General features: G+C 31.9%; 5 protein-coding genes across 7 annotated transcripts in view; 3 read left to right on the top strand and 2 right to left on the bottom strand.

The window, feature by feature from the left end:
• LOC130446106 (pecanex-like protein 1) overlaps positions 1-10,628 on the bottom strand; it is a 28,935-nt gene extending 18,307 nt beyond the window's left edge. Inside the window, exons 1-9 of one of the 2 annotated variants that reach the window (XM_056782179.1) lie at positions 10,201-10,628; positions 9,840-9,997; positions 9,580-9,773; positions 9,007-9,528; positions 8,743-8,952; positions 8,402-8,690; positions 6,841-7,385; positions 6,573-6,786; positions 6,115-6,523 (exon numbers count right to left, since the gene is read on the bottom strand). In XM_056782179.1, coding sequence (XP_056638157.1) covers positions 6,115-6,523; positions 6,573-6,786; positions 6,841-7,385; positions 8,402-8,690; positions 8,743-8,952; positions 9,007-9,528; positions 9,580-9,773; positions 9,840-9,997; positions 10,201-10,371 — 2,712 coding nt within the window. In that variant the 5' untranslated portion in view covers positions 10,372-10,628. The remainder of the gene's footprint in view (positions 1-6,114; positions 6,524-6,572; positions 6,787-6,840; positions 7,386-8,401; positions 8,691-8,742; positions 8,953-9,006; positions 9,529-9,579; positions 9,774-9,839; positions 9,998-10,200) is intronic. The other variant, XM_056782188.1, reaches the window with a different exon arrangement.
• Positions 10,629-10,791: 163 nt separating this feature from the next.
• Positions 10,792-12,569, top strand: LOC130446116 (serine/threonine-protein kinase grp). Its single transcript, XM_056782202.1, has 2 exons — positions 10,792-11,459; positions 11,510-12,569. Exons 1-2 carry the CDS (start codon positions 10,966-10,968, stop codon positions 12,417-12,419), a joined length of 1,404 nt encoding a protein of 467 aa, XP_056638180.1. The 5' UTR covers positions 10,792-10,965; the 3' UTR covers positions 12,420-12,569.
• An 830-nt stretch (positions 12,570-13,399) lies between these two features.
• On the bottom strand, positions 13,400-14,153 carry LOC130446130 (proteasome maturation protein). The gene is made up of 3 exons (XM_056782228.1): positions 14,021-14,153; positions 13,776-13,934; positions 13,400-13,720 (listed from the first exon to the last, which is right to left on the bottom strand). Exons 1-3 carry the CDS (start codon positions 14,021-14,023, stop codon positions 13,457-13,459), a joined length of 426 nt encoding a protein of 141 aa, XP_056638206.1. The 5' UTR covers positions 14,024-14,153; the 3' UTR covers positions 13,400-13,456.
• LOC130446122 (transmembrane protein 165) lies at positions 14,143-20,229 on the top strand. Its single transcript, XM_056782215.1, has 6 exons — positions 14,143-14,856; positions 14,916-15,123; positions 15,447-15,622; positions 15,681-15,845; positions 15,908-16,013; positions 19,277-20,229. Exons 1-6 carry the CDS (start codon positions 14,752-14,754, stop codon positions 19,348-19,350), a joined length of 834 nt encoding a protein of 277 aa, XP_056638193.1. The 5' UTR covers positions 14,143-14,751; the 3' UTR covers positions 19,351-20,229.
• A 94-nt stretch (positions 20,230-20,323) lies between these two features.
• LOC130446095 (uncharacterized protein KIAA0930 homolog) lies at positions 20,324-26,559 on the top strand. 2 transcript variants are annotated; one of them, XM_056782158.1, is made up of 8 exons: positions 20,324-20,700; positions 21,107-21,267; positions 21,450-21,713; positions 21,781-21,939; positions 21,997-22,396; positions 23,949-24,539; positions 26,044-26,193; positions 26,364-26,559. In XM_056782158.1, the coding sequence occupies exons 1-8, from the start codon at positions 20,592-20,594 to the stop codon at positions 26,402-26,404; spliced, it is 1,875 nt and encodes a 624-aa protein (XP_056638136.1). In that variant the 5' UTR covers positions 20,324-20,591; the 3' UTR covers positions 26,405-26,559. The 2 variants fall into 2 exon arrangements, with proteins under 2 accessions (XP_056638136.1, XP_056638145.1); XM_056782167.1 differs by lacking the exon at positions 23,949-24,539.
• Positions 26,560-26,659: the final 100 nt, after the last annotated feature.

The raw sequence follows: 26,659 nt of genomic DNA, 5'->3' as shown, positions 1-26,659 counted from the left end.
AAATGAATTTATTTCAACCAAAAAAGACTAAAAACACGGTTTCTGATTGTATTTAATGATTTGGCAACGTTGATTTATTCTAAATGTCACCGATACATCCGGTGTAAACGATTTGTCGTTAAACATAACCTCGAATATGAAATTTTAAACTTGTACCGTAGATAAAGTCAAATAATACATAACCAAAGACAAATGGGCGGTTTAAATGAATTTATTTCAACCAAAAAAGACTAAAAACACGGTTTCTGATTGTATTTAATGATTTGGCAACGTTGATTTATTCTAAATGTCACCGATACATCCGGTGTAAACGATTTGTCGTTAAACATAACCTCAAATATGAAATTTTAAACTTGTACCGTAGATAAAGTCAAATAATACATAACCAAAGACAAATGGGCGGTTTAAATGAATTTATTTCAACCAAAAAAGACTAAAAACACGGTTTCTGATTGTATTTAATGATTTGGCAACGTTGATTTATTCTAAATGTCACCGATACATCCGGTGTAAACGATTTGTCGTTAAACATAACCTCGAATATGAAATTTTAAACTTGTACCGTAGATAAAGTCAAATAATACATAACCAAAGACAAATGGGCGGTTTAAATGAATTTATTTCAACCAAAAAAGACTAAAAACACGGTTTCTGATTGTATTTAATGATTTGGCAACGTTGATTTATTCTAAATGTCACCGATACATCCGGTGTAAACGATTTGTCGTTAAACATAACCTCGAATATGAAATTTTAAACTTGTACCGTAGATAAAGTCAAATAATACATAACCAAAGACAAATGGGCGGTTTAAATGAATTTATTTCAACCAAAAAAGACTAAAAACACGGTTTCTGATTGTATTTAATGATTTGGCAACGTTGATTTATTCTAAATGTCACCGATACATCCGGTGTAAACGATTTGTCGTTAAACATAACCTCGAATATGAAATTTTAAACTTGTACCGTAGATAAAGTCAAATAATACATAACCAAAGACAAATGGGCGGTTTAAATGAATTTATTTCAACCAAAAAAGACTAAAAACACGGTTTCTGATTGTATTTAATGATTTGGCAACGTTGATTTATTCTAAATGTCACCGATACATCCGGTGTAAACGATTTGTCGTTAAACATAACCTCGAATATGAAATTTTAAACTTGTACCGTAGATAAAGTCAAATAATACATAACCAAAGACAAATGGGCGGTTTAAATGAATTTATTTCAACCAAAAAAGACTAAAAACACGGTTTCTGATTGTATTTAATGATTTGGCAACGTTGATTTATTCTAAATGTCACCGATACATCCGGTGTAAACGATTTGTCGTTAAACATAACCTCGAATATGAAATTTTAAACTTGTACCGTAGATAAAGTCAAATAATACATAACCAAAGACAAATGGGCGGTTTAAATGAATTTATTTCAACCAAAAAAGACTAAAAACACGGTTTCTGATTGTATTTAATGATTTGGCAACGTTGATTTATTCTAAATGTCACCGATACATCCGGTGTAAACGATTTGTCGTTAAACATAACCTCGAATATGAAATTTTAAACTTGTACCGAAGATAAAGTCAAATAATACATAACCAAAGACAAATGGGCGGTTTAAATGAATTTATTTCAACCAAAAAAGACTAAAAACACGGTTTCTGATTGTATTTAATGATTTGGCAACGTTGATTTATTCTAAATGTCACCGATACATCCGGTGTAAACGATTTGTCGTTAAACATAACCTCGAATATGAAATTTTAAACTTGTACCGAAGATAAAGTCAAATAATACATAACCAAAAACAAACGCGCGGTTTAAATGAATTTATTTCAACCAAAAAAGACTAAAAACACGGTTTCTGATTGTATTTAATGATTTGGCAACGTTGATTTATTCTAAATGTCACCGATACATCCGGTGTAAACGATTTGTCGTTAAACATAACCTCGAATATGAAATTTTAAACTTGTACCGTAGATAAAGTCAAATAAAACATAACCAAAAACAAACGCGCGGTTTAAATGAATTTATTTCAACCAAAAAAGACTAAAAACACGGTTTCTGATTGTATTTAATGATTTGGCAACGTTGATTTATTCTAAATGTCACCGATACATCCGGTGTAAACGATTTGTCGTTAAACATAACCTCGAATATGAAATTTTAAACTTGTACCGTAGATAAAGTCAAATAAAACATAACCAAAAACAAACGCGCGGTTTAAATGAATTTATTTCAACCAAAAAAGACTAAAAACACGGTTTCTGATTGTATTTAATGATTTGGCAACGTTGATTTATTCTAAATGTCACCGATACATCCGGTGTAAACGATTTGTCGTTAAACATAACCTCGAATATGAAATTTTAAACTTGTACCGTAGATAAAGTCAAATAATACATAACCAAAAACAAACGCGCGGTTTAAATGAATTTATTTCAACCAAAAAAGACTAAAAACACGGTTTCTGATTGTATTTAATGATTTGGCAACGTTGATTTATTCTAAATGTCACCGATACATCCGGTGTAAACGATTTGTCGTTAAACATAACCTCGAATATGAAATTTTAAACTTGTACCGTAGATAAAGTCAAATAATACATAACCAAAAACAAACGCGCGGTTTAAATGAATTTATTTCAACCAAAAAAGACTAAAAACACGGTTTCTGATTGTATTTAATGATTTGGCAACGTTGATTTATTCTAAATGTCACCGATACATCCGGTGTAAACGATTTGTCGTTAAACATAACCTCGAATATGAAATTTTAAACTTGTACCGTAGATAAAGTCAAATAAAACATAACCAAAAACAAACGCGCGGTTTAAATGAATTTATTTCAACCAAAAAAGACTAAAAACACGGTTTCTGATTGTATTTAATGATTTGGCAACGTTGATTTATTCTAAATGTCACCGATACATCCGGTGTAAACGATTTGTCGTTAAACATAACCTCGAATATGAAATTTTAAACTTGTACCGAAGATAAAGTCAAATAAAACATAACCAAAAACAAACGCGCGGTTTAAATGAATTTATTTCAACCAAAAAAGACTAAAAACACGGTTTCTGATTGTATTTAATGATTTGGCAACGTTGATTTATTCTAAATGTCACCGATACATCCGGTGTAAACGATTTGTCGTTAAACATAACCTCGAATATGAAATTTTAAACTTGTACCGTAGATAAAGTCAAATAATACATAACCAAAAACAAACGCGCGGTTTAAATGAATTTATTTCAACCAAAAAAGACTAAAAACACGGTTTCTGATTGTATTTAATGATTTGGCAACGTTGATTTATTCTAAATGTCACCGATACATCCGGTGTAAACGATTTGTCGTTAAACATAACCTCGAATATGAAATTTTAAACTTGTACCGTAGATAAAGTCAAATAATACATAACCAAAAACAAACGCGCGGTTTAAATGAATTTATTTCAACCAAAAAAGACTAAAAACACGGTTTCTGATTGTATTTAATGATTTGGCAACGTTGATTTATTCTAAATGTCACCGATACATCCGGTGTAAACGATTTGTCGTTAAACATAACCTCGAATATGAAATTTTAAACTTGTACCGTAGATAAAGTCAAATAATACATAACCAAAGACAAACGCGCGGTTTAAATGAATTTATTTCAACCAAAAAAGACTAAAAACACGGTTTCTGATTGTATTTAATGATTTGGCAACGTTGATTTATTCTAAATGTCACCGATACATCCGGTGTAAACGATTTGTCGTTAAACATAACCTCGAATATGAAATTTTAAACTTGTACCGTAGATAAAGTCAAATAATACATAACCAAAGACAAATGGGCGGTTTAAATGAATTTATTTCAACCAAAAAAGACTAAAAACACGGTTTCTGATTGTATTTAATGATTTGGCAACGTTGATTTATTCTAAATGTCACCGATACATCCGGTGTAAACGATTTGTCGTTAAACATAACCTCGAATATGAAATTTTAAACTTGTACCGTAGATAAAGTCAAATAATACATAACCAAAAACAAACGCGCGGTTTAAATGAATTTATTTCAACCAAAAAAGACTAAAAACACGGTTTCTGATTGTATTTAATGATTTGGCAACGTTGATTTATTCTAAATGTCACCGATACATCCGGTGTAAACGATTTGTCGTTAAACATAACCTCGAATATGAAATTTTAAACTTGTACCGTAGATAAAGTCAAATAATACATAACCAAAAACAAACGCGCGGTTTAAATGAATTTATTTCAACCAAAAAAGACTAAAAACACGGTTTCTGATTGTATTTAATGATTTGGCAACGTTGATTTATTCTAAATGTCACCGATACATCCGGTGTAAACGATTTGTCGTTAAACATAACCTCGAATATGAAATTTTAAACTTGTACCGTAGATAAAGTCAAATAATACATAACCAAAGACAAACGCGCGGTTTAAATGAATTTATTTCAACCAAAAAAGACTAAAAACACGGTTTCTGATTGTATTTAATGATTTGGCAACGTTGATTTATTCTAAATGTCACCGATACATCCGGTGTAAACGATTTGTCGTTAAACATAACCTCAAATATGAAATTTTAAACTTGTACCGTAGATGAAGTCAAATAATACATAACCAAAGACAAACGCGCGGTTTAAATGAATTTATTTCAACCAAAAAAGACTAAAAACACGGTTTCTGATTGTATTTAATGATTTGGCAACGTTGATTTATTCTAAATGTCACCGATACATCCGGTGTAAACGATTTGTCGTTAAACATAACCTCGAATATGAAATTTTAAACTTGTACCGTAGATAAAGTCAAATAAAACATAACCAAAGACAAATGGGCGGTTTAAATGAATTTATTTCAACCAAAAAAGACTAAAAACACGGTTTCTGATTGTATTTAATGATTTGGCAACACTGATTGGACCTATGATGACTTTACTAGATGTTTTTCTGGGGGAAAACGGTCTTTTTCATTTCCTGATCCAAAATATGGTCCCTCTTTTCAATTTCCAAAAGTAAACTGCCCCCTTTGGTAGCTCAAAAAGATCCGCAAAGACCTTCTAACCGATTCCCTGGCAGAAAAGAAGCCTCCTCACTATTTGGTACAAAAGAAATGGTACCTTTCTTCAAAATCCAAAAGGAAATTATCTTTTGCGGTTAATAAAATAATCAATGACTTTTCTGGACGATTTTCTGGGAAAAAAACTATCGTTTCCACTTTCTGAATCAAAAGACGATCCTTTTTCTCTAAATCCAACAGAAAATCGTCCCCATCTGTAACAGGAAACAACCTACAATGGTCTTCTAGGCGATTCCCAGCCAAAAAACAAGCTTCCTCACTTCCTGATCTGAAAGACAGTCCTTTTAGTAACTAGAAAGGATCTACGATAGCTTTACTGGGGAAAAATAGCATTTTTCACTTTCCGATCCAAAAATTGTCTCCTTCGTTGATTAAAAAGAACCTATAATGACTTTTCCAGGTAATTTTCTTGAAAAAACAACAAAGTAAACAGAGTAAACAACAAATTTTATCACCCCTATAACCAACATACTGTCTCTTTCCTCAAAATCCTGGAAGGGAATTGCCCCTTTGGGTTATGAAAAACGATTTTTTTAGACAATTCCAATAGAAAAACTAACTTTCCTCATTTCCTTTTCCAAAATATGTTCCTTAAAACAAAAATAAAAATTTGTATGTAAAAGATGTCCTCTTATAAACATATAAACTCTAACATCCTCTAATTTTTAAAAAATATTGTATTTCTTTGATATTATCGGTTATGTGGCAACAATGTAATTAGTCATAAACAATTCATTATGATAACGAACCATTTATCCACCTAAAAAGAATCATAACGCTACCGAATAAACAAATTTTGTAATCAGTCAAAAAATTGAGTTGATAACCACAGTACAGACCCGATTTAGCACAAAATGATTTCTTAATCAACACTTCTTTTAATACACCAGTCAAATTAGAAATAATTCTTCAAACCCATAGAGAATCGTATATGAAAACCTAATTTCTACGATATATTTTCGTAGTAGTTCAAATACACCCCCTTATATAAAATAATCAATACTTACTTCCGATAATAGCAATCGATCCTGTTCGAAAGGCGGTTTTATCCTCTGGAATTGATCAGAATTCTGTTGAAAATTCATCGGTTGCATCGATTTTTGCAAAGACACGTCTAATATCGTAGAAACCGAACTATTACATATCGATTCCGTACTGTTACTATCCCAAATATCGACTGTCCTTCTAGTATCACTCCGACGTCGGTTTCTACGATTCGCCTCCGCCCCGTGCGAAGTACTAGGACCGTTCGTTTCGATACTACCCCCTTTATCGTCATAGGATAATACACACAAATCACCGTATTCATCTGTGGTACAATGACTACAACTTTCCGTGGTATCATTAAAATTTTTAGATGTATATGTACCACCGTATCCTGATAGGAAATTGTCCTTTTTACCTACGGGGTTAGTCCTAAAAATAAAATATAAAATATGTAAAATACATGAAATAATTCAATTACCTTCTCCTATGGGCTCGGTTCATTCTTTTCAACCTCATACGGTTAGAATTCGACCGGATACTTTCCAAGCCCATAGTGGAACTTATATTGCTCGGTCTGGATTGCAGGAACACTGATAATAGAGGCGCCGGGGGTAATAAAGTGCTTAATTCGTTATTGGAACCGTTGGAGGAACCGTCTTCGTTCTTAGATTGAGGATCCGATTTATTAGTATCTAGAAATTGATAAATTGAGTTTTTTTTTTAAATAAAAATGTTAATTTTCTAACCTGTTTTAGATAAATTATTTTTCTGTCCGGTTTCTAATCCGTCTACTGGACTCAAACTTTCCGAATGCCTCAACTGCGTTTGCGTGACTTTATTTTCTTTCGTCGGTTCATTTCTTTGTCTATCCAACCTCGGTTTACATCTGCATACGCTACATTTTTCCGATTCGCTTTTCGGTAGTTTTTTCGTTATGGAACTTTGGGTGTCCCTTCGGGTTTTCTTTGGTATAGCGCCCAGGCTACTAGTCGATGGGACTTGGTCTTGAAGGACTTTACTAACGTCGTGTTCTAAAGATACGGTTGTGGTACTACACCAACCGTTATCTCTTTTAAGAGGTTCAGTCAAGTTGGGAAATTTTCTTTGATGTTGACATCTCGAATGACCAGCTTGGTCGTCGCTCATCGCCCTCCTCCGCGTCTTCGCTATTTTCTTTTTTCTTACCACCACCGGCGGTTCATCTTCACCGGGTTTAACTATTCTACATATTTTTTGCGGTCTCCTTTTTACCGGTTTATCAATTTTCTCTTCGGTACCAGGACAAATAGACCTAAAAGGAAAACCTCAAATCAAATAAATCAGTCAGGTTCTTAAGGATATTAATTACTGGGTTATTTGTTATAGGACGATTAAATAGATAATAATGATATTTTTTTAAAGAAAATTTTGATATTTAAAAAAAAAATCAACCCCACGTCCCCATAGACACTTTTTGTAGCATCAAACATAAAACTACAACACTGTAGAACAATCCAGGTTATTTTAAAACTGTATAATCATTTAGACAATAACAAATTGTAGGGGAAAGAAAAATTACCACCAATTAGTTTCGTTGCACTAACTTCTCCGTAAAATTCTTCCTCAATCAATGTTTGTACACTACAAATAACACTTTAGTTACAACTATCGAATTCGAATATTACAGTCAAGCACCAAATCTCACTGTTATCCAACGATTTTACTTTTTGAACCAAAAACCCCTCCGACATCATCTTCACTGGGATTGAACTCTCCTATTGAAGATTAAAACACCAAATCTCACTGCAGCCTGTCCCTTTTAATGTCTGAATTGACCTTTCAGGATCATCTTGACTGATTTTAATTTGCATTGCATCCTTTTCGCACAGACGTCCATGTCAAAGATTGCCCTTAAATACCAAGTCCAAGTGAAGTACAATGTTTACTCAACTGGAGGAGCATCTTGTCCTGGTGTAGGTGTCCAACTTGAAGATTAAAACATAATTTAGAAACACATTAGTAGGGATCATCTTCACTGGGATTGCACCCAAAAACCCGTCTTCGTTATAGTGAATTTTCCCAAAGTTCTTTTTGAAAATATTATTGTCACTTGCCTATTCCATACTCTTTCTAAAACCTTTGCTCTTCTTGAACTTTTTTGGTCTATTTTCGTTGATACCAATGTTGTCCGGGTCTTTTCTGAATTCCATCCACAATAATTCACTTGTTTTTTTACTGGGGATTATTTATTCTTTTTAAAATCAACCCTTCGCTTGCCACATGACGAATGTTCTTGACAATGGATCCAAACGGTTATAGAAAACTTACCCTGCTCTATTATCTTCACATTCCATGCTAGAATTACTGAAAGAAAGATTTTTATCACTGATTTCGTTATCTGTATTATAAAAATCAGTTCTGGCATCTTGCATATCGGGTGTGGTACTGGAATTTGAATTATCGTTATTTTCTATAAGTTTATCTTTGGAATTGTTACATTCTTTTGTATTGAGTATTGTTGTATTAGAAAGTATTTTAATTGGTTGTTGATACTTGTCTTCGTAAGGCACGCTTTTCAGTTTTTTCTGTTTGATATACATCAACGGACTGTGGCTACCTGAAACAAAAAAGATCTCAATTTTCAAAAAATTAATCATGATTAAAATTACCTTGATCATTTTCTTCTACCTCAGATTCAGATCTATGTTCCATACTTTCTAAATCAGTATCCGGTCCATGGGAAGTCTGATGTTCATCTGATTGTTCCGCTATTGGATAAACAATCTCAGAACCGTAATAGGAACATAAATTCAGATGTTGATTTCTTGTTAAACTAGAGCTGGGGGGTGGTAGAGGATTTTTGGTTAAGCTTTTAGCCCCTATAATGAAAAATTAATTAAAATATTCCCTAAAAAACGACTAAACGCATTTACCAAGTATTTCCAAGCTGTTGGGGTGGAGATCAAGGGATAAAGGAGGACAACAGGCTTCAAGGACAGTGGATCTTATACGGCGCACCCCCATAACAGTCGGTTTGAAATAAAACCCTTCAGAAGTTAGAGGTTGATTTAGATTTTTGTCTATATAACCTAATTCGAGAGAACCTGTCGGTTTGATCTCAGTTTGTACATTGGATGGTAAAAAACTCAAACTAGTAAAATTTGAATATCTCCTTCCGGTAGTTTCTATTTGATCGAAATTACCAGAATCTCTTTCCAGCTCGGATTCGACACTTTGTAAAAGGGATCTTTGCTTCAAAGGCATATCTTGCTCATCCATTATGGTTACTTTTTGATCTTCCTTAATAACAGTTACATAGCTATCAGTTTTGGAGCGTTGGTGCTTTGGACGTCTATCAGAGGTGTGTTTAGTTTCATATTGATTAGAAACTGGAATGATTGGATTATCATCGCTACTTTCAGATGAATTTTTCCTGTGCACTTCTGCTTTTAAATCTATAAAAAAAACGTAAATATACACTTGTTAAATAAATGAATCAATTTTACCAATAGTACTGCTGGGTTTACAAGCCCCTTCTGTGTAATCTGTTTGGTGTATATCAAACTCTAAACTCTCCGCATCAGTACTATGTAAAGGACCAAATTCAATATCATGAAGATGAGGCAATTTTGTTACAGTCCTACTTGTTTGTACACTAGATTTATTAGGAAGTTCCTGTAATTCAATCCCTTCTTCTTCTCTGAAAAAATATTTATATAATTGAAAAAGAAAGTGATTAAATGATATTTGATTAGGTAATTATTACTTTTTCAATTCCTGCGGTGTATCTTCAATTTCTTCTATTATGCACTCTTTGGTATCATACATATAGTGGAGACTATAATTAACAAGTTTCAATACAGTAAGACCTAACGTAACTGAACCACAATAAAAATACCAGACTGTTAATGATGGTGGACAATACTACAAAAAATATATATAAAATAATATACCTAAATACTCATTTAATTAATATAATAATGATAATAATTGAAATAGAACTCTACTATCATAACAGGTTTATGTAAAGTATAAAATGATGTTTTATTATGTAGATAAGATCTAAATTACAATAAATAATTGTTTATATTAAACGTTTTTAAATAGAAAATTTGATTATTACTTACCACGTAAATGCAGAAAGGTACACAGAGCAAATATAACCAAATGTATAAATGAAAAGTGTTACAAAAAACATCCTGGTGAGGATCGTAGAACCATCCTCCCGTTAACGAAGCCCAAACTCCTTGTCTGAGAATTTCTAACGTTTGTGATCCCATTTGATTCTCTTCTATCATATTTGAAATAATAACTGCGTAATGTTCATTTTGGTTGAATTTTCTCCAATGCAGCACTTTCTCCAAAATGCTTCCATATTAAGAATGACTTCGCAAGTTATCACAGTTTATTGATATGAAACATACTACTGTTATCAGTTCAACAATAATTGTCAATTATTTTTTCTTTTAAAATCGGTACAATAATAAATTCCTACAAATTTATTAATATTTTTTTAGAAACCTATTTGACAATTGATGTACACATTCTGTCTTATGTCAAATTAAAGTTTGTTCGAAATTATACTCCGAGTTATTTATTTAAAGCATCCACTGCACTATTCGTTTCGATGAAATTAACCGTTTGGAAAGCTTAAAACATGTGTCCACACACCGAGTACGACACTCGAAGTGAAACCATTGAACTATATAATATCTTATATGTGGTGGTAAACTCACAGAACGTACCCTTTGGTATGTTCTGTGGGAAATTCGGATATTTTGATCATAACCTCAATTTTTAAAATAAAACACATTATATTCATTCAATTGTTTACGTCGATATTATAGAATATGATAGTTAGTTTTCTGTACTAATTTCTTTTGTATAGAAAAATGGCCGACGAATGTGATGAAAATTCTACAACGGTATTCGTAGAAGATTGGCTGTGTTGTAAAAACACCCTCGGAGAAGGTGCTTACGGCGAAGTTAAACTTTTGATTCATAAACACACCAATGAAAAAATAGCCTGTAAGATAATAAACCACGATAAATATAAAGACGCTTTCTCTAATATTAACAGAGAAGTTACTATTCACAAGATATTAGAACACGAAAATATCATTAAATATTATGGTAGAAGGCAGGAACCGAATAGAGAATATATATTCCTCGAATATGCTGCTGGAGGTGAACTTTTTCAGTTGATTGAGCCAGATGTAGGTATGCCAGTAGCCAGTGCTCAATTGTTCATGAAACAGCTGTTATGTGGCCTTGGGTATTTACATGAGAAAGGTATTACTCATCGGGATATTAAACCCGAGAATATATTAATAAGCGCCGAAGGTACATTGAAAATAAGCGATTTTGGTATGGCCACTCTTTTCAGGTAAGAATTTAACTTTATTAGCAAAAAAAATATGACAAATATTGTTTTAGATTTAAAGGTAAAGAGAGGCTATTAGATAAGAAGTGTGGTACAAAACCCTACCTAGCACCCGAGGTGCTAAAACGACCTTATCGAGCGCAACCTGCAGATATTTGGAGCTGTGGTATTGTTTTCGTAGCTATGTTAACGGGAGAACTACCTTGGGGCGATACAACAGATGAAAACTTAGATTTTTCCAAATGGAAAACTGAAGATTACATCTTAGACACCCCTTGGTCCAAACTCAGCAACACTGCTTTGAATCTAGCCAGAAATATCTTAAACATAGACTCAAAAAAGAGATTCAATTTGAAACAAATCAACGATCACCTTTGGATGAAGTTCAATTTCAAGATGGAATCTTCCAATTGGGATACTTGCGATAGCGGCTCGCAGCATATCGCGAAACGCAGCAATTCCATGATCAATGCCGAAATAAATCACAATAGAGAAACGCCGGTAGTGACGCTGTCTCAACCGGTTCCAGCACAGCGCCATAACAACATTCTGAAAGCCCTCGATAACATCAAAACTTCGAGAAAAGACGTGATCTCGTTCTCACAACCCACCCAAAACGACAATCTCGTCATCCAATTCACTCAAACTCCCATTGAAAAAGACGATTTCGAAAATCTGATCAAGCGTTTTACTCGTTTTTACATATCTTGTAGCAAGGAAAAAACGCTCGAAGTGCTGTGCGCGGCTTTGGAATCCGCGTATTTAATTCCGAATATAGACGTAACGGGTACCGTGTCTGTTAGTACGTGGGACATGATGAAAAATCAACTCGTTTTCAAGATAAACCTCTTGAATATGAACGGAAAAGTCCTATTAGATTTTAGGTTATCCAAAGGCTGTGGTTTACAATTCAAGAAATTGTTTCTCAAAGTTAAAGAGTTTATTATCTGCAACTGCAACTAAATCTATTATATAGAAGGATATTAGTTGTTATTTTTTTTTATTTAGGAACATTAGGTAGGTATCTCAAGTGTTAAATTGATTCTTGTTAAATGTCTCAAATTACAAATTAACGACAATAAATAATTCGTTTTGCGTTTATTTATTATTCAATCCTTTTTTGTATTTAATATAAAAATAAATCCTATCCTAACCTTACTTATACACATATGTTTTGTAGATAGGTATTTAAAAAATTAATAATATGTATCGATAATTTAAAAAATCGATACAAAGTGAGTAACAAAATCGATTATTTCACCACAAAGCTCGATTACGTCAAATATTTGAAAGCAAACAAACCATAGAGTTACGATTAATGATACAGAAAATGGCGTTTGTTGTTATTTTTTTGATATTATGTTAAATGTATCAAATTACAAATTAACGATAATAAATAATTCGTTTCGCGTATATTTATTAATCAATCCTTTTCTGTATGTTATAAAATGAACTATAAATCTGTCATACTTCCTCTGACGTCACAAATTGCACGATATTACCTCACTTTCTAATGAAATGTAAACAATATAATCTTAACTTTTTGTGGAAAATATTATGATCGCTAACTGGAAAATTATTTACGTTTTGTCTGAACCGCCATCTTAGCGTCTGCTGTCACAAAGATTATATTGGTGAGGATAGCACAATAGAATACACTGAGAAACGTTTTGAATTCATAATTGATATAACAAACTATATATTTTTCTTAGTGTAGCAATTTGAGGTTGTTCTCTTGGTGTATTCCATAATTTTTTCAACAGGCCTCGTTTAATTGACGTTTTGAACATTCAAAAAATATTGAATCAAATTATGTAAGTCTGATATAATTTTATTAGGATTTAATTTAAAATACAATTAACTCAAGTATTTTCATAGAACGATGCAGAGGTAAACAAAACACGTTGTTGCCAAAATTGTCTCACACAATTAAAAAACCGAAATTTTTATGTACCATTTATTGAACATAGAATGAAAATTATAAATAAATCTTAGAAAATCTATAATATACCTAAGGATTTTTCGACAACAGCATGAGGTTGTCCTGAATACTCTGTAAATTCCGACGTGTTGAAAATATCTTCAGCTCCTATTTCTAGATCTTGACCAGTTAAAACCTCGTGCATAATATTCGAAGAAGGTAAAAATGGTAAACGACCAATTTTCTTTGAAGATTTCAATTCCATTGCCAAACGAAGAGGAGCATGTAAGCCTTGCGTGTTTCTTAAAATAGTCATGTTCATCTGTTGCCTGCTAGCACGATACTGAAAAAATAAAAATGTTATTTTTGTTGTAATTAAATATTATTCGTTTAGTTACCTTAGTTTCTGATGTAGCTAGAGGGTGAAGTACATCTGGAGTCTTACGTCCTGATTGTAGACCATATTTCATCAATTCTTGACCACCAAATGAATCTTCTTTTAAATCGAAGGTGTCCGCAACCGATGGTTTAACTTTAACTGAAGGTAACCCAAAACTCTGAAAAAAATAACAAAGAATACTAAAATGACCAACTCAATTTAAAAAAAAAATGTTGATATTATTACATTTTTAACAATACTTACCATTTTTACAAATTTAATGTATATGTATAAGAATAATACAAAACTTCAATAATTTTTGTTTGTCATTCAATTATTGTACTGAACGAATTAAATTAATTGACAGATGACAGTATGGTTATGTTTTATAGTGTGTGTAAAATCGTAAATTAAAAGTTACTAAACCCCTGTCACATTTCATTGTTTTAAATGAAATTTTTGTTACTTTATGAATTAATTTGATTTCTCATATTTTAATTCTCGGAGTAAATGAAAAATTCAATTAGTTCCAAAAAAGAGGAATTTGGACGTGTGTATAGAATGAATTAGAAATGATACATGACAGTTAATATAGTTATGTTTTCTAGCATGTGGCAAACTCACTAAAAATTACTAAACCCCTGTCACTTTTCATTATTTGTTTCAAATGAAATTTGTGGATGAATTTGATTTGTTAGATTCTATTAAATCAAAAACATAATTGGTTACAAAAAAATAAAAATATCCACGTGTGGTATTTAACATATTCAGTGAAATCGAGCTTAAACATCTTCCAGTTTCATGATAACTTTAAGTATTTATTAAGAAATAGAAAATATATTTTTTATCTGTATAATTTAATTAATTTGTACATTATATTGAAATAATTGTTAGTCTTAGATAAGATACTAACTACTGTAATAACTCCGATTATGATCAACATGCTTTAATTTTTACAGATAATTCATATGTGAACTAACCAATTTTTCAAAAAAATGTATTCATCAATTTTAAAATATATCTTAGCATTATATATAGGTTTCGCGATTCTTATTTCCGCGGAAATAGAACCAAAAGAAGACGATGCTAAACCTACAAACGTAAGTAAATAATAATTCTGGTTTTACAGTATTTTTGTATCTACTATGGATATTTGTAGCTGGAGGCCGTTACTTCTCCAGGAAGTACAGCGAGTACGGAAAATATTGGATTTCTTCACGGTTTCGTAGCTAGTCTTAGTGTTATTTTAGTATCTGAAATTGGGGATAAAACGTTTTTTATAGCTGCTATAATGGCGATGAGACATCCGAGGTTGACGGTTTTTGCTGGGGCCATAAGTGCTCTTGTTTTTATGACTGTATTATCAGGTAGGTGTTATTTACATTTTAATATATAAAAATATACAAGTTTTTATTTGAATTGTTAAATTAAACAATTGTATTTTATTTTTATCAATCTCACGACTTTTTAAACATTGTTACACAGATAAATATTCATTTTTTTAATTATTAACTAACCAAATATGAATGTTTTATACAAAAAAAACATATATGAAGATTTATTTATTTATAAAAGCAAATAAGCGTTTTGGTAGATTATTTTTTTTTCAATTTTTTCATATGAGTATATCTAGTAATCAAAATCGAATGATTTTTCCAATGTGATTATATAAGTTTGATCAATTTTTAAGCCTTATTTGGTTGGTTGGTGACTGTAATACCTCGAGCATATACTTATTACATAAGTACAGCCCTTTTCGCTATATTCGGTCTAAAGATGTTGTGGGAGGGATACCACATGAAGAAAGACGGTGGACGAGAAGAACTAGAAGAAGTTCAAATGGAACTGAGACAGAGAGACGAGGAGGTAAATCAGAAAAAAATCGTATTTCAATATGTTTGGATTGTTTTGGAAAATGTTTTAGCATGACAGGGAAGGTGTTCCTGACGTAGAGATAGGTGGTAATAGAAGAAACAAATCGGTTTGGTACGAAGTATCACGGATATTTTTACAGGCTTTCACTTTAACGTTTTTGGCGGAATGGGGGGATAGGTCGCAATTAACTACTATTATTTTAGGAGCTAGGGAGGTGAGTGAATAACGTTTACACCCTTCGTGGTCGGTGGGTATCGTCAATTTTCCTATTTTTAGAATGTATATGGTGTAATATTGGGCGGTGTGTTGGGGCATACTGCTTGTACAGGAGTGGCTGTGTTAGGAGGTAGAATGATTGCTCAGAAGATATCCGTTAGGACTGGTGAGTTATATTTCTATTATTTTTGAAAAAAAAATGTTCTTAGAAGTCCTAAATCGCCTTAAAATGGAATTTTTCTTAAAAAATATACAAAATATATGTAAGATTCCCCAAAAAGCAACATAAAACGGTTTTGGTTAGTGCTAACAAGGTTTCGAGTCAATTATAAACCAGTTTTTTCAAAATATTCTCAAAAATATGGAATAAAAATTGAAAATATATGAATTGGGATGTTATGAATGTCCTGGAAAGTATCAAAAGGGGAATTAAAAATTATAGAAGGCCATATAGTTCCTAAAAAATATTAAAAACCTTCAAAATTTTCCAAATAATTCCAAAATGTCCCGAAAAAGTTCTATTTGTATTAAAAACGCCTTAAAAATGCCTTTGAATGCTCCAAAAGTTCTGGAAGATAATGAAAATGTCCCAAAATATTGGAAAAAGGACTTTATACTTTCCTTCGAACAGTCCTGAAAGGCTTGGAAAATCCTTAGAAAGTTTACTGATATATGAAGGTGAAAAGTCCTTCAGAATATTTAATAAAATGTATTGAAAGATTCGAAATGTTTTTTTAATCACGAAAAGGCTAAAAATCCTTGAAAATTGATTCAAAGTATCCTGAAAAAGTCTTGTATCTAATATTTGTTACAAAATGTTTGGAAAATTTATCGAAAAGACCTAAAAATCCTCCCATAAAGACTCAAAAAGTCCTTAAAATCGCGAGAAAAAAAAGATCCCTGTAACATTCTTTAAAAGTCCTAAAGTAACAGTCCTAGAAATCCTTTCAAAGTCCTCGGAATAGCTTAAAAAGGTTTTAGACAGTCCTAAAATATCTGTAAACTTCATTAATGTCCTAGAAATTCTTTTAAAGTCTTCGGAATTGCCTAAAAAGGGTTTAGACAGTCCTGAAATATCTGTAAACTTCATTAAAGTCCTAGAAATCCTTCCACAGTCCTCGGAATTGCCTAAAAAGTGTTTAGACAGTCCTAAAATATCTGTAAACGTCATTAAAGTCCTGGAAATCCTTTTAAAGTCTTCGGAATTGCCTAAAAAGGGTTTAGACAGTCCTGAAATATCTGTAAACTTCATTAAAGTCCTAGAAATCCTTCCACAGTCCTCGGAATTGCCTAAAAAGTGTTTAGACAGTCCTAAAATATCTGTAAACGTCATTAAAGTCCTGGAAATCCTTTTAAAGTCTTCGGAATTGCCTAAAAAGGGTTTAGACAGTCCTGAAATATCTGTAAACTTCATTAAAGTCCTAGAAATCCTTCCACAGTCCTCGGAATTGCCTAAAAAGTGTTTAGACAGTCCTAAAATATCTGTAAACGTCATTAAAGTCCTAGAAATCCTGCCAAAGTCCTCGGAATAGCTTAAAAAGGTTTTAGACAGTCCTAAAATATCTGTAAACTTCATTAATGTCCTAGAAATTCTTTTAAAGTCTTCGGAATTGCCTAAAAAGGGTTTAGACAGTCCTAAAATATCTGTAAACGTCATAAAAGTCCTGGAAATTTTTTTAAAAGTCTTCGGAATTGCCTAAAAAGGGTTTAGACAGTCCTGAAATATCTGTAAACTTCATTAAAGTCCTAGAAATCCTTCCACAGTCCTCGGAATTGCCTAAAAAGTGTTTAGACAGTCCTAAAATATCTGTAAACGTCATTAAAGTCCTGGAAATCCTTTTAAAGTCTTCGGAATTGCCTAAAAAGGGTTTAGACAGTCCTGAAATATCTGTAAACTTCATTAAAGTCCTAGAAATCCTTCCACAGTCCTCGGAATTGCCTAAAAAGTGTTTAGACAGTCCTAAAATATCTGTAAACGTCATTAAAGTCCTAGAAATCCTGCCAAAGTCCTCGGAATTGCCTAAAAAGTGTTTAGACAGTCCTAAAATATCTGTAAACGTCATTAAAGTCCTAGAAATCCTGCCAAAGTCCTCGGAATTGCCTAAAAAGTGTTTAGACAGTCCTAAAATATCTGTAAACGTCATTAAAGTCCTAGAAATCCTGCCAAAGTCCTCGGAATAGCTTAAAAAGGTTTTAGACAGTCCTAAAATATCTGTAAACTTCATTAATGTCCTAGAAATTCTTTTAAAGTCTTCGGAATTGCCTAAAAAGGGTTTAGACAGTCCTAAAATATCTGTAAACGTCATAAAAGTCCTGGAAATTCTTTTAAAGTCTTCGGAATTGCCTAAAAAGGGTTTAGACAGTCCTGAAATATCTGTAAACTTCATTAAAGTCCTAGAAATCCTTCCACAGTCCTCGGAATTGCCTAAAAAGTGTTTAGACAGTCCTAAAATATCTGTAAACGTCATTAAAGTCCTGGAAATCCTTTTAAAGTCTTCGGAATTGCCTAAAAAGGGTTTAGACAGTCCTGAAATATCTGTAAACTTCATTAAAGTCCTAGAAATCCTTCCACAGTCCTCGGAATTGCCTAAAAAGTGTTTAGACAGTCCTAAAATATCTGTAAACGTCATTAAAGTCCTAGAAATCCTGCCAAAGTCCTCGGAATTGCCTAAAAAGTGTTTAGACAGTCCTAAAATATCTGTAAACGTCATTAAAGTCCTGGAAATCCTTTTAAAGTCTTCGGAATTGCCTAAAAAGGGTTTAGACAGTCCTGAAATATCTGTAAACTTCATTAAAGTCCTAGAAATCCTTCCACAGTCCTCGGAATTGCCTAAAAAGTGTTTAGACAGTCCTAAAATATCTGTAAACGTCATTAAAGTCCTAGAAATCCTGCCAAAGTCCTCGGAATTGTCTAAAAAGTGTTTAGACAGTCCTAAAATATCTGTAAACGTCATTAAAGTCCTAGAAATCCTGCCAAAGTCCTCGGAATAGCTTAAAAAGGTTTTAGACAGTCCTAAAATATCTGTAAACGTCATTAAAGTCCTAGAAATCCTTCCAAAGTCCTTGGAATTTTTAAAAAATCTTTGAGACAGTCCTAAAAATCCGGAAAATGCCTTAAACATTCTTTAAAGTCCTAAAAATCTGGGTGTCATGAAAAAATCTTACAAAGTCCTAGTAATCCCTAAAATGCCTTTAAAAATTAATGAAAAAGTCCCCAATATTCAAAAAGGCACCTAAATATTCAAATAAATCTCTAAAAAGAAAATTAATTTCTCAAAATATCCATTAAAAAGACCATAAATCCCTTCGAAAAACCTAAAAATCTAGAAAAAAGGTTGTGGAAACTCAAAAAAAGTGCTAAAAATTGAAAAAAAAGAGCAAATCTCCTTATATTTTCGAAAAATTGAAATAAATTTTTCTTCTTTACAGTTACAATTATTGGTGGAGTAGTATTTTTGGTATTTGCGTTTTCAGCTTTATTCTTCGACCCAAACGCAACATAAATAATTTATTTAAACAATATACGATCATTTTCTTATTATTTATACATCATAAAATATAATTACACCCCCCCCCCCACTCCTCTTCCGTTACAAAATGAAAATGATCCCGTCATATTTAGGTATTAAAAATTGATGTAAAATAATATCAGTACGGCCCTGTACTGCAATTTTGTATATTTGTGTAGAGCTAGTACTTAATTTAGTTGAATTTTTTTAATTTAATAAGCAATTTATTTTTTTTAACTTTATCTCGTAAACCAAACAAAGAAAAAAGTATTAAAACACAAGAAAATATAATTTTATTATATATTTTGAAGCTTTTGTAATTGATTTTAAATGAAAACTCTTTCGAAAAAAAAAACGAAAAAGTTGATCGTCATAAATGACCCACCCTGTAACGTCGTTATCGTTGACTATAAACAAAATACAAGCTGAGTATGATAATCAAAGCTGTGACGTTACAAGAATGGGTGGAGCTTTTAAAGTGTTGTTCTATTCCCTCCTCCATTTCACCACAGAACTAATACTACACCGCTGGATGTAGAGTTTTATAATTGTCATTAGCTTATTATGTCATGGAGCAGGATCGGTACAAGGAGGAAATAGGTTTAAATCAACCAAAAGTAATTTTAATAAAAAAGTATTTTTTATATTCAGTCTTTTATTGAAAATATGTGATATCATATAGACGCCATCTTCTTGCTATCCTTTTAAATGACAATATTTTCAGAGCAAATCGCCGTTTTTATTTCATGAGTCGAAAGTTTATTCATATTTCGATATTATAGGTCAAATTTCAAAATATTGTTGAAAGTGCGTTATATTGTATTTATTTTTTTGTGTAGATAAAATAAAATTTCAATAGAAATAAAGTTTTTTAATAATAATTACAACCTATATTAATTACGTATACGTCCTTAGGACCATTAGCCATTTCCTTTCTAGGCGATGTCTAATTTGAGTGTCGCCATCTACAAAGCGAGATACATAACATGTTTTTTAGACCGGTAGTTATTTTCTTTTATAATAGATTTGACACGCGTCGTCGATTTTCATCGGAAAATTCGCGCCATGCGCGCGTGTGCCCGCGCCCGCTATCGATTTGGGGGAAAACGAATGCATTAGTCACGTGCTGTGAGGTGGTAAACGTAAAATTATAAGAAAAACATTATTATGACTAAAAGAAAAATAATCTTTTGGTTGCCCATTTGAAAAATAAATAATTTTTATCTAGTGCGAACATGGCTTTTTCAAATTCTTCCGTTATTAAAACCCCCACCGTATTAGAACAGCTTTTGGAAGAAATTAATTTTCAGAGGACAAAGGAAATGAGACAATTATTAAAAGACGGTAAGTAAAAATTTCATTATTCGCATTGATACTATATATAGAGGTCATTCACCTCTTATAACGAGAATATTATTATCGACATCTTTTGTATTTTGTGAAATATCACGATAATTGTTTTTGTTGATAAGAAAAAAGATTTTTTTTGTGTTGTACTAAAGTAATAAACGTACAGTGGCGTGCGTATTTCAAGATACACCTACAAATAAATATCTAGATTTCAATTAGAACAACCATTTTGAAGTAAACTTTTTTATATCGAATTTCTTTCTTATTTTATTTATCAATAATTGTTTTCGCTATATAATTGATTAAAATTAAATTAATAATCTCTATTTAAACGATATTTAACGTTACAAATGCGGCGGTAATTCGAAATAATCAATTCTAACCTCAAATATTTTTGTAGAATCGGGATTTGTTATGCTTCAAGGTACAACTTATTGGACGGATTTGTTCGTCCGCCATTTTTTATTTCAAAACGATTCCACAATGGATTGCGACGATCTTTTATTTTTCGTAAGAAAAAAACACGTCAAAGGTTCTCCTAGATATTTGCCAAAATTTGAGGTAAACATTTCATTTAAAATCACGTATAATTAAAAACTAGAAGAAGAAAATCATCGAACTAATATTTATAAAACAGACTGTTACAGTGTTGCCGATAACAAAATAAATTCACTATAATAATTGGAATTTGTATTAGTGTTTTTTGTATTAAATTTCGATTATAAAAGAAAAATTTTTTATAGACCGAGGTAGATGTTTTTCGAAAAGATAGTAGAAAATTACCAATAGGAGATCCCGATATAGATTGGGAAGAAACCGTTTATCTAAATTTAATAATACATCAATTCGAATATACACTTACTTTAGCTATATGTACGAGGACAAGTCCAAAAGAACTACAAGTTTTAAAAAGACATTCGCAAAAAGTGTACGCTTCGCCCAGCCGTAGAAGAATGGATACCAAAGGCGAAGTCGAGGAAATAACTTACCCGCATATTTGTTTTATGGCAAGTACCGTCATATATACGGGGTAAAACGAAACAAAAAATTATTAGGTACTAATTTTAAATTTAGGTGGACAATTTCGACGAAGTTTTTCACGACATTCTCGTCCGAGACGGGGAAATGGTGTGCGTAGAACTTCTCGCCGCCGACCGAGCCGGTAGTATACAGGGCGTTATATTTTTGGGTTCGATTAGATATGACGCGCTTAAAAAAGTATACGACGCTCGGGTAAGTGAATTATTTCGTCGAATCGCACCGCGAATAAATTGATATTTTCTTTATTAGCAATCGAGTCTCGGCACGAAAATGGCGCAAAGGATGACATTCGGTCTGTTCTCGTCCTCCGCCGCACAACGATGCGAATTCGTCCGAATGAAGGGTCCGCAAGGTAAAGGACACGCCGAAATGGCGGTTACCAAACCGAAAGGATCCGGAGTCGAAACTCCCACGTCCGAACCGGGCTTTTGCGCCACCGATATGTGGGACTCCGATTGGGAGGAGGATCCCGAGGATTTTTACGTGTACAGAACGCAGAGGAGGCTCAGCGATCCGAGCGCCAATTTGAATAATTTCATCCGAGGCGGGTGGAAATCCAAAATGGACGTTAAGGCCAGATCGGAAAGCGAAGGTCTCGACGCCGTCGATAACGGGGTTAGCGAAATCGAAGCCGGGGACCTCAAGGACGGTACGTATACCAAATTTTTTTTTTTTTTTTTTTATATATATATATATATATATATATATACAAATTTCGAATTGGGAATTAAATTTTGAAAAAAATATTGGATGTAAAAGCAGAATCATCATTCTCGTAATAAAAATTACAGTTAATTCGAATATACGTTTGATTTATAGACGATATAAAAATAATTTCATTATACGGGGGTCAGTTCGATAGTAAGCAATCGCTCGAAGTAAATTGAGGAATTTATAGTTTTAATTTCAACACCCTGTAACAAGAATTATACTACGTAGTTTTCTTTTGAGTGTTAGCACACACTAGAAATACTAAATTCACTATTTACACTAACACTACACCGACACTTACACAATTACGCCGGTTTTTCCACACGTCGTAATAATTTGACATTAGATCCAGCGAATAGGGTAGTTGTGGCAACACTGCAATTACTATTAGTAGATATAAACTAGGTCGCACTTAAAGCGATGTAACTGTGATCATTTTCTGCCTATTTCAAATAGTTTTAATCTATAACGGTTCCGGAACGTAAATACGTCAAAAGTAATACGCCATTTTGGATATCAACTGTTATTTTTGTGTCAGCTGTCAATTGTCGTGTATTAGCGGAAACGACATGGCACAGAACGTACTACAGTTGACATACAAGATGGCGTATTATTTTTGACGTACGATTTTTTCGCGAAATTTTTTTTTCCTCGCGCTTTCACGATTCTTGAACATTTCAAACAAGATATCAGTAAATAGTGGTTATTTTTAATAGAAATTATACCTTATCATCGTTTTTTTTTTGTAATCTACTTTTAATCGTGTATATAATACGAAATATTAGAAAATATATTTCGACTGACCCTCGTAGTATATCGTATTATTGAAATTAATGTTAAATTTAGTAGACGTATGCCGGTTATTTCCGATATTAACGTGCCAGTAGTCAAAATTTATTATTATTCACATTAAATAAATATTCGAACATAAAACGTCGCCATCTTGTCGTTTTTAATACCAGCGAAAGAGGAAATAACTGATTATATAGGTCCGATAAACAAAAATAATGTTGTTCAAAAGACGATATGTTATTTAAAAATCAATTTTCTACGCAGAATCCAAATGAACTAATTCGTTATTGAAAATTTAGTAATCCTAACGATATATTTGAGGTTATATGTGTAATTTCTCATTACAAATACGTTATTCGTATAATACCACTATTATTCTTCTTCTTTTTTTAGTAATAAAAACGATTTATTTCAATATTCTTACATATTTCTATTTGTTTTAGTCGAAATAATTACGTAACCTCAATTCATTAATTTGAAATTAGTAATAAAAGTTTTTATTTTATTTTCACTAAAATAACGCCATCGAAATTAATTTTTTTGCGCTTCTACAAAAATTCCCCTTTTTTTCAAACATAAATTCTAAACGTGACAACGCCGCATTTAAAAGCAATCGTACAAATGACAGTTGGCTTTCCGATAACAAATTTATATATTATAGAGGACAGAGTTAACAAAACCCGTTTTGATTGTTATAGAGACTGGTTCTGCTTCGACATCCAATACGGCGTGCTGTGGGTGTTTCCAAAGAAGAAACCGAGAAGCCCTACTCGAAATGTACAGTATGAGATGTAGCGATCATAAAAAGTGTTCGGAAAGAGCTCGGCTAGGGCCGATCGACAGCGATTGCGCGTTCGCAATCAGAACGTGCAGATCGAATAACAAGAAAAGTCGAAACGCCAATTATACCGAATGCGAGATGGCCGACGACGCGATCAGTTTGGATAAAAAAGGAATAACGACGACCGATAATAAATGTTACGATCACGTTAAAAATATGTATATAACAGTTAGCGGTAAAGAAGAATTGCCTTGCGTGCATTATTTCGCTGATAATACGAATAAGGAGTTATCGGTGAATAGTAAAGATGGGATCGTTAAATTTAGAAAAAACGTCAACGGAAATTACAATCTTATTAGTATGAAAAATATTTATAGTTATTGTACGCTTCCTAAAAGTAGAAGAAAGGTCAATGGACGGAAGTTGTCGAGACATTTCCCCCCTAAACGAATTACGCCGGACGGGACGCACATTTATTATTGGTGCGATTTAAATAAAGAAGATGGCGGTAAGAGACTTTTCACAATTGATTGATAATCGATTATTAATCGATTAAAGTTTCTAAAATCAGTTATACTATATTTTATTTATATTTTTTTTGATAAACCTTATCATTTCTATTTTGTTTAGATAGTAAAAAATTTGAATTTTCGTAATAATTACGAAAATTTTGTAAAATTAATTTTTTTCATCAACATTTTTTCGTATTTCTTAAATCCGCACACCACTGAACTCTTTATGACGTAGCAACTGTACAAATTCTTTCGATTATTTTTAAATCGATTATTTGATATAATAATCGATTTTTATTAGTTTACTTCTTCATTTTTATTTTGTTTCGAAGGTAAAAAATCGATTTTTTTTTAATTTTTCGTAATAATCACGCAAATTTTGAATAAATAATCATTTTTTTTCATCAACATTTTTTCGTATTTCTTAAATCCGCACACCACTGAACTCTTTATGACGTAGCAACTGTACAAATTCTTTCGATTATTTTTAAATCGATTATTTGATATAATAATCGATTTTTATTAGTTTACTTCTTCGTTTTTATTTTGTTTCGAAGGTAGAAAATCGATTTTTTTTTAATTTTTCGTAATAATCACGCAAATTTTGAATAAATATCATTTTTTTTTCATCAACATTTTTTCGTATTTCTTATATCCGCACACCACTGAACTCTTTATGACGTAGCAACTGTACAAATTCTTTCGATTATCTTTAAATCGATTATTTGATATAATAATCGATTTTTATTAGTTTACTTCTTCGTTTTTATTTTGTTTCGAAGGTAGAAAATCGATTTTTTTTTAATTTTTCGTAATAATCACGCAAATTTTGAATAAATAATCATTTTTTTTTCATCAACATTTTTTCGTATTCCTTAAATCCGCACACCACTGAACTCTTTATGACGTAGCAACTGTACAAATTCTTTCGATTATTTTTAAATCGATAATCGATTATTGTTCCTTAACCTCTCTATTTGTATTTCGTTTCGATAATAGAAAATCGATTTTTTGTATTTTCTTAAATCAACACACTATTGTACTCATGATAGCAGAAAAACTACACAAAACACTTTAATCCTCATTCCATTATATCGTAGTTTGTCAAATTTGAATCCTCCATTGTCATTAAATCGATTTATTGACCTATTTTACAATCATTACGTATATAATTATTATTTTTCCTATTCTCCGAAACCAGTACGTCACTGTACCCTTAATACCATAGCAGCCATTTTTTTGTTTCATCGGATTTGTTATTACTATATCGATGTTACGTGAATCGATTTTTTTATCTACATAATTTAATATTTTTTTAAATTAGCACGCCACTGTCCTCTAAAAATTCCAGTCTAATCTATCTTCTAATGTCACTACTGATTATAAATTTTTATGAGTAACCTCGTATAAATACGTTTTTGCGTCAAATTAATTACAGAAATTGATAATATAATTTAAATAAATGTAAATACTTTTTTTACGTAATAATTTTTGTTTCAGAATTAGACGACGGCGCTTACAACCCTTTATGGACGATGCGAGGTTTCACACAAACCTTCCATTTCTGGAAAGAAAATAAACGAGCACAATCGGTACCACTAAATGCGTTTTTAACTTACATAACCCTACCATGGTGGAGTATAGCAAAAGGTAACGTATAAGATTTTATACTAAATTTAAAGACAAACCTTTGAAATCGTGCAACATCGCAATAAAAACACAATCGGAAGAAGAAAAGACTATGTGAATATAGCCGAGAACGCGCGAGGTAATACGAAGCAATAAATTTTAATTGCGTTTGTTTCTTTTTTGTTTTTCAGATATTTTGGATCACAGAGAAGGCCCTATATTGACTTTCTAGTATATATATTTTTTCTGCTTCATTTTTAAATCCAAAATTCCATGTTTTTATTAGTCCGAAACTGTTCACTGTTTACAAACAATTCAAAAGACTATGTATACAAAAACTAACGAAAAAAAAAAAAATTTCATATGAATTATATTTTTCTTTCTAAATTGTCGTTTTATTTAAGCAATTTTAAAAATTAGACCCAAATAAAGGTAAATAATAGAATTACTCTAACCCATTGAATAAAAAATAAAAGGAGGAGCATAA

The sequence above is a fragment of the Diorhabda sublineata genome, chromosome 1 (assembly GCF_026230105.1).
Source record: "Diorhabda sublineata isolate icDioSubl1.1 chromosome 1, icDioSubl1.1, whole genome shotgun sequence".
Taxonomy (NCBI): Eukaryota; Metazoa; Arthropoda; class Insecta; order Coleoptera; family Chrysomelidae; genus Diorhabda; species Diorhabda sublineata.
Note: the sequence above shows the minus strand (reverse complement) of the source record. Positions and strands in the feature narration are given on the sequence as shown.

What these genes read in the sequence shown, in the direction of transcription:
- LOC130446116 (XM_056782202.1), top strand. Translation starts at nt 10,966, where the DNA reads ATGGCCGACGAATGTGATGAAAATTCTACAACGGTATTCGTAGAAGAT. An exon ending in GGTATGGCCACTCTTTTCAG is followed by an intron (nt 11,460 to 11,509) that starts GTAAGAATTTAA and finishes ATATTGTTTTAG; the next exon opens with ATTTAAAGGTAAAGAGAGGC.
- LOC130446130 (XM_056782228.1), bottom strand. An exon ending in TAGCTACATCAGAAACTAAG is followed by an intron (nt 13,721 to 13,775) that starts GTAACTAAACGA and finishes TTATTTTTTCAG; the next exon opens with TATCGTGCTAGCAGGCAACA.
- LOC130446122 (XM_056782215.1), top strand. Translation starts at nt 14,752, where the DNA reads ATGTATTCATCAATTTTAAAATATATCTTAGCATTATATATAGGTTTC. An exon ending in TGAGACAGAGAGACGAGGAG is followed by an intron (nt 15,623 to 15,680) that starts GTAAATCAGAAA and finishes AAAATGTTTTAG; the next exon opens with CATGACAGGGAAGGTGTTCC. An exon ending in TTATTTTAGGAGCTAGGGAG is followed by an intron (nt 15,846 to 15,907) that starts GTGAGTGAATAA and finishes TCCTATTTTTAG; the next exon opens with AATGTATATGGTGTAATATT.
- LOC130446095 (XM_056782158.1), top strand. Translation starts at nt 20,592, where the DNA reads ATGGCTTTTTCAAATTCTTCCGTTATTAAAACCCCCACCGTATTAGAA. An exon ending in ACCCGCATATTTGTTTTATG is followed by an intron (nt 21,714 to 21,780) that starts GCAAGTACCGTC and finishes TTTTAAATTTAG; the next exon opens with GTGGACAATTTCGACGAAGT. An exon ending in AGCCGGGGACCTCAAGGACG is followed by an intron (nt 22,397 to 23,948) that starts GTACGTATACCA and finishes TGATTGTTATAG; the next exon opens with AGACTGGTTCTGCTTCGACA.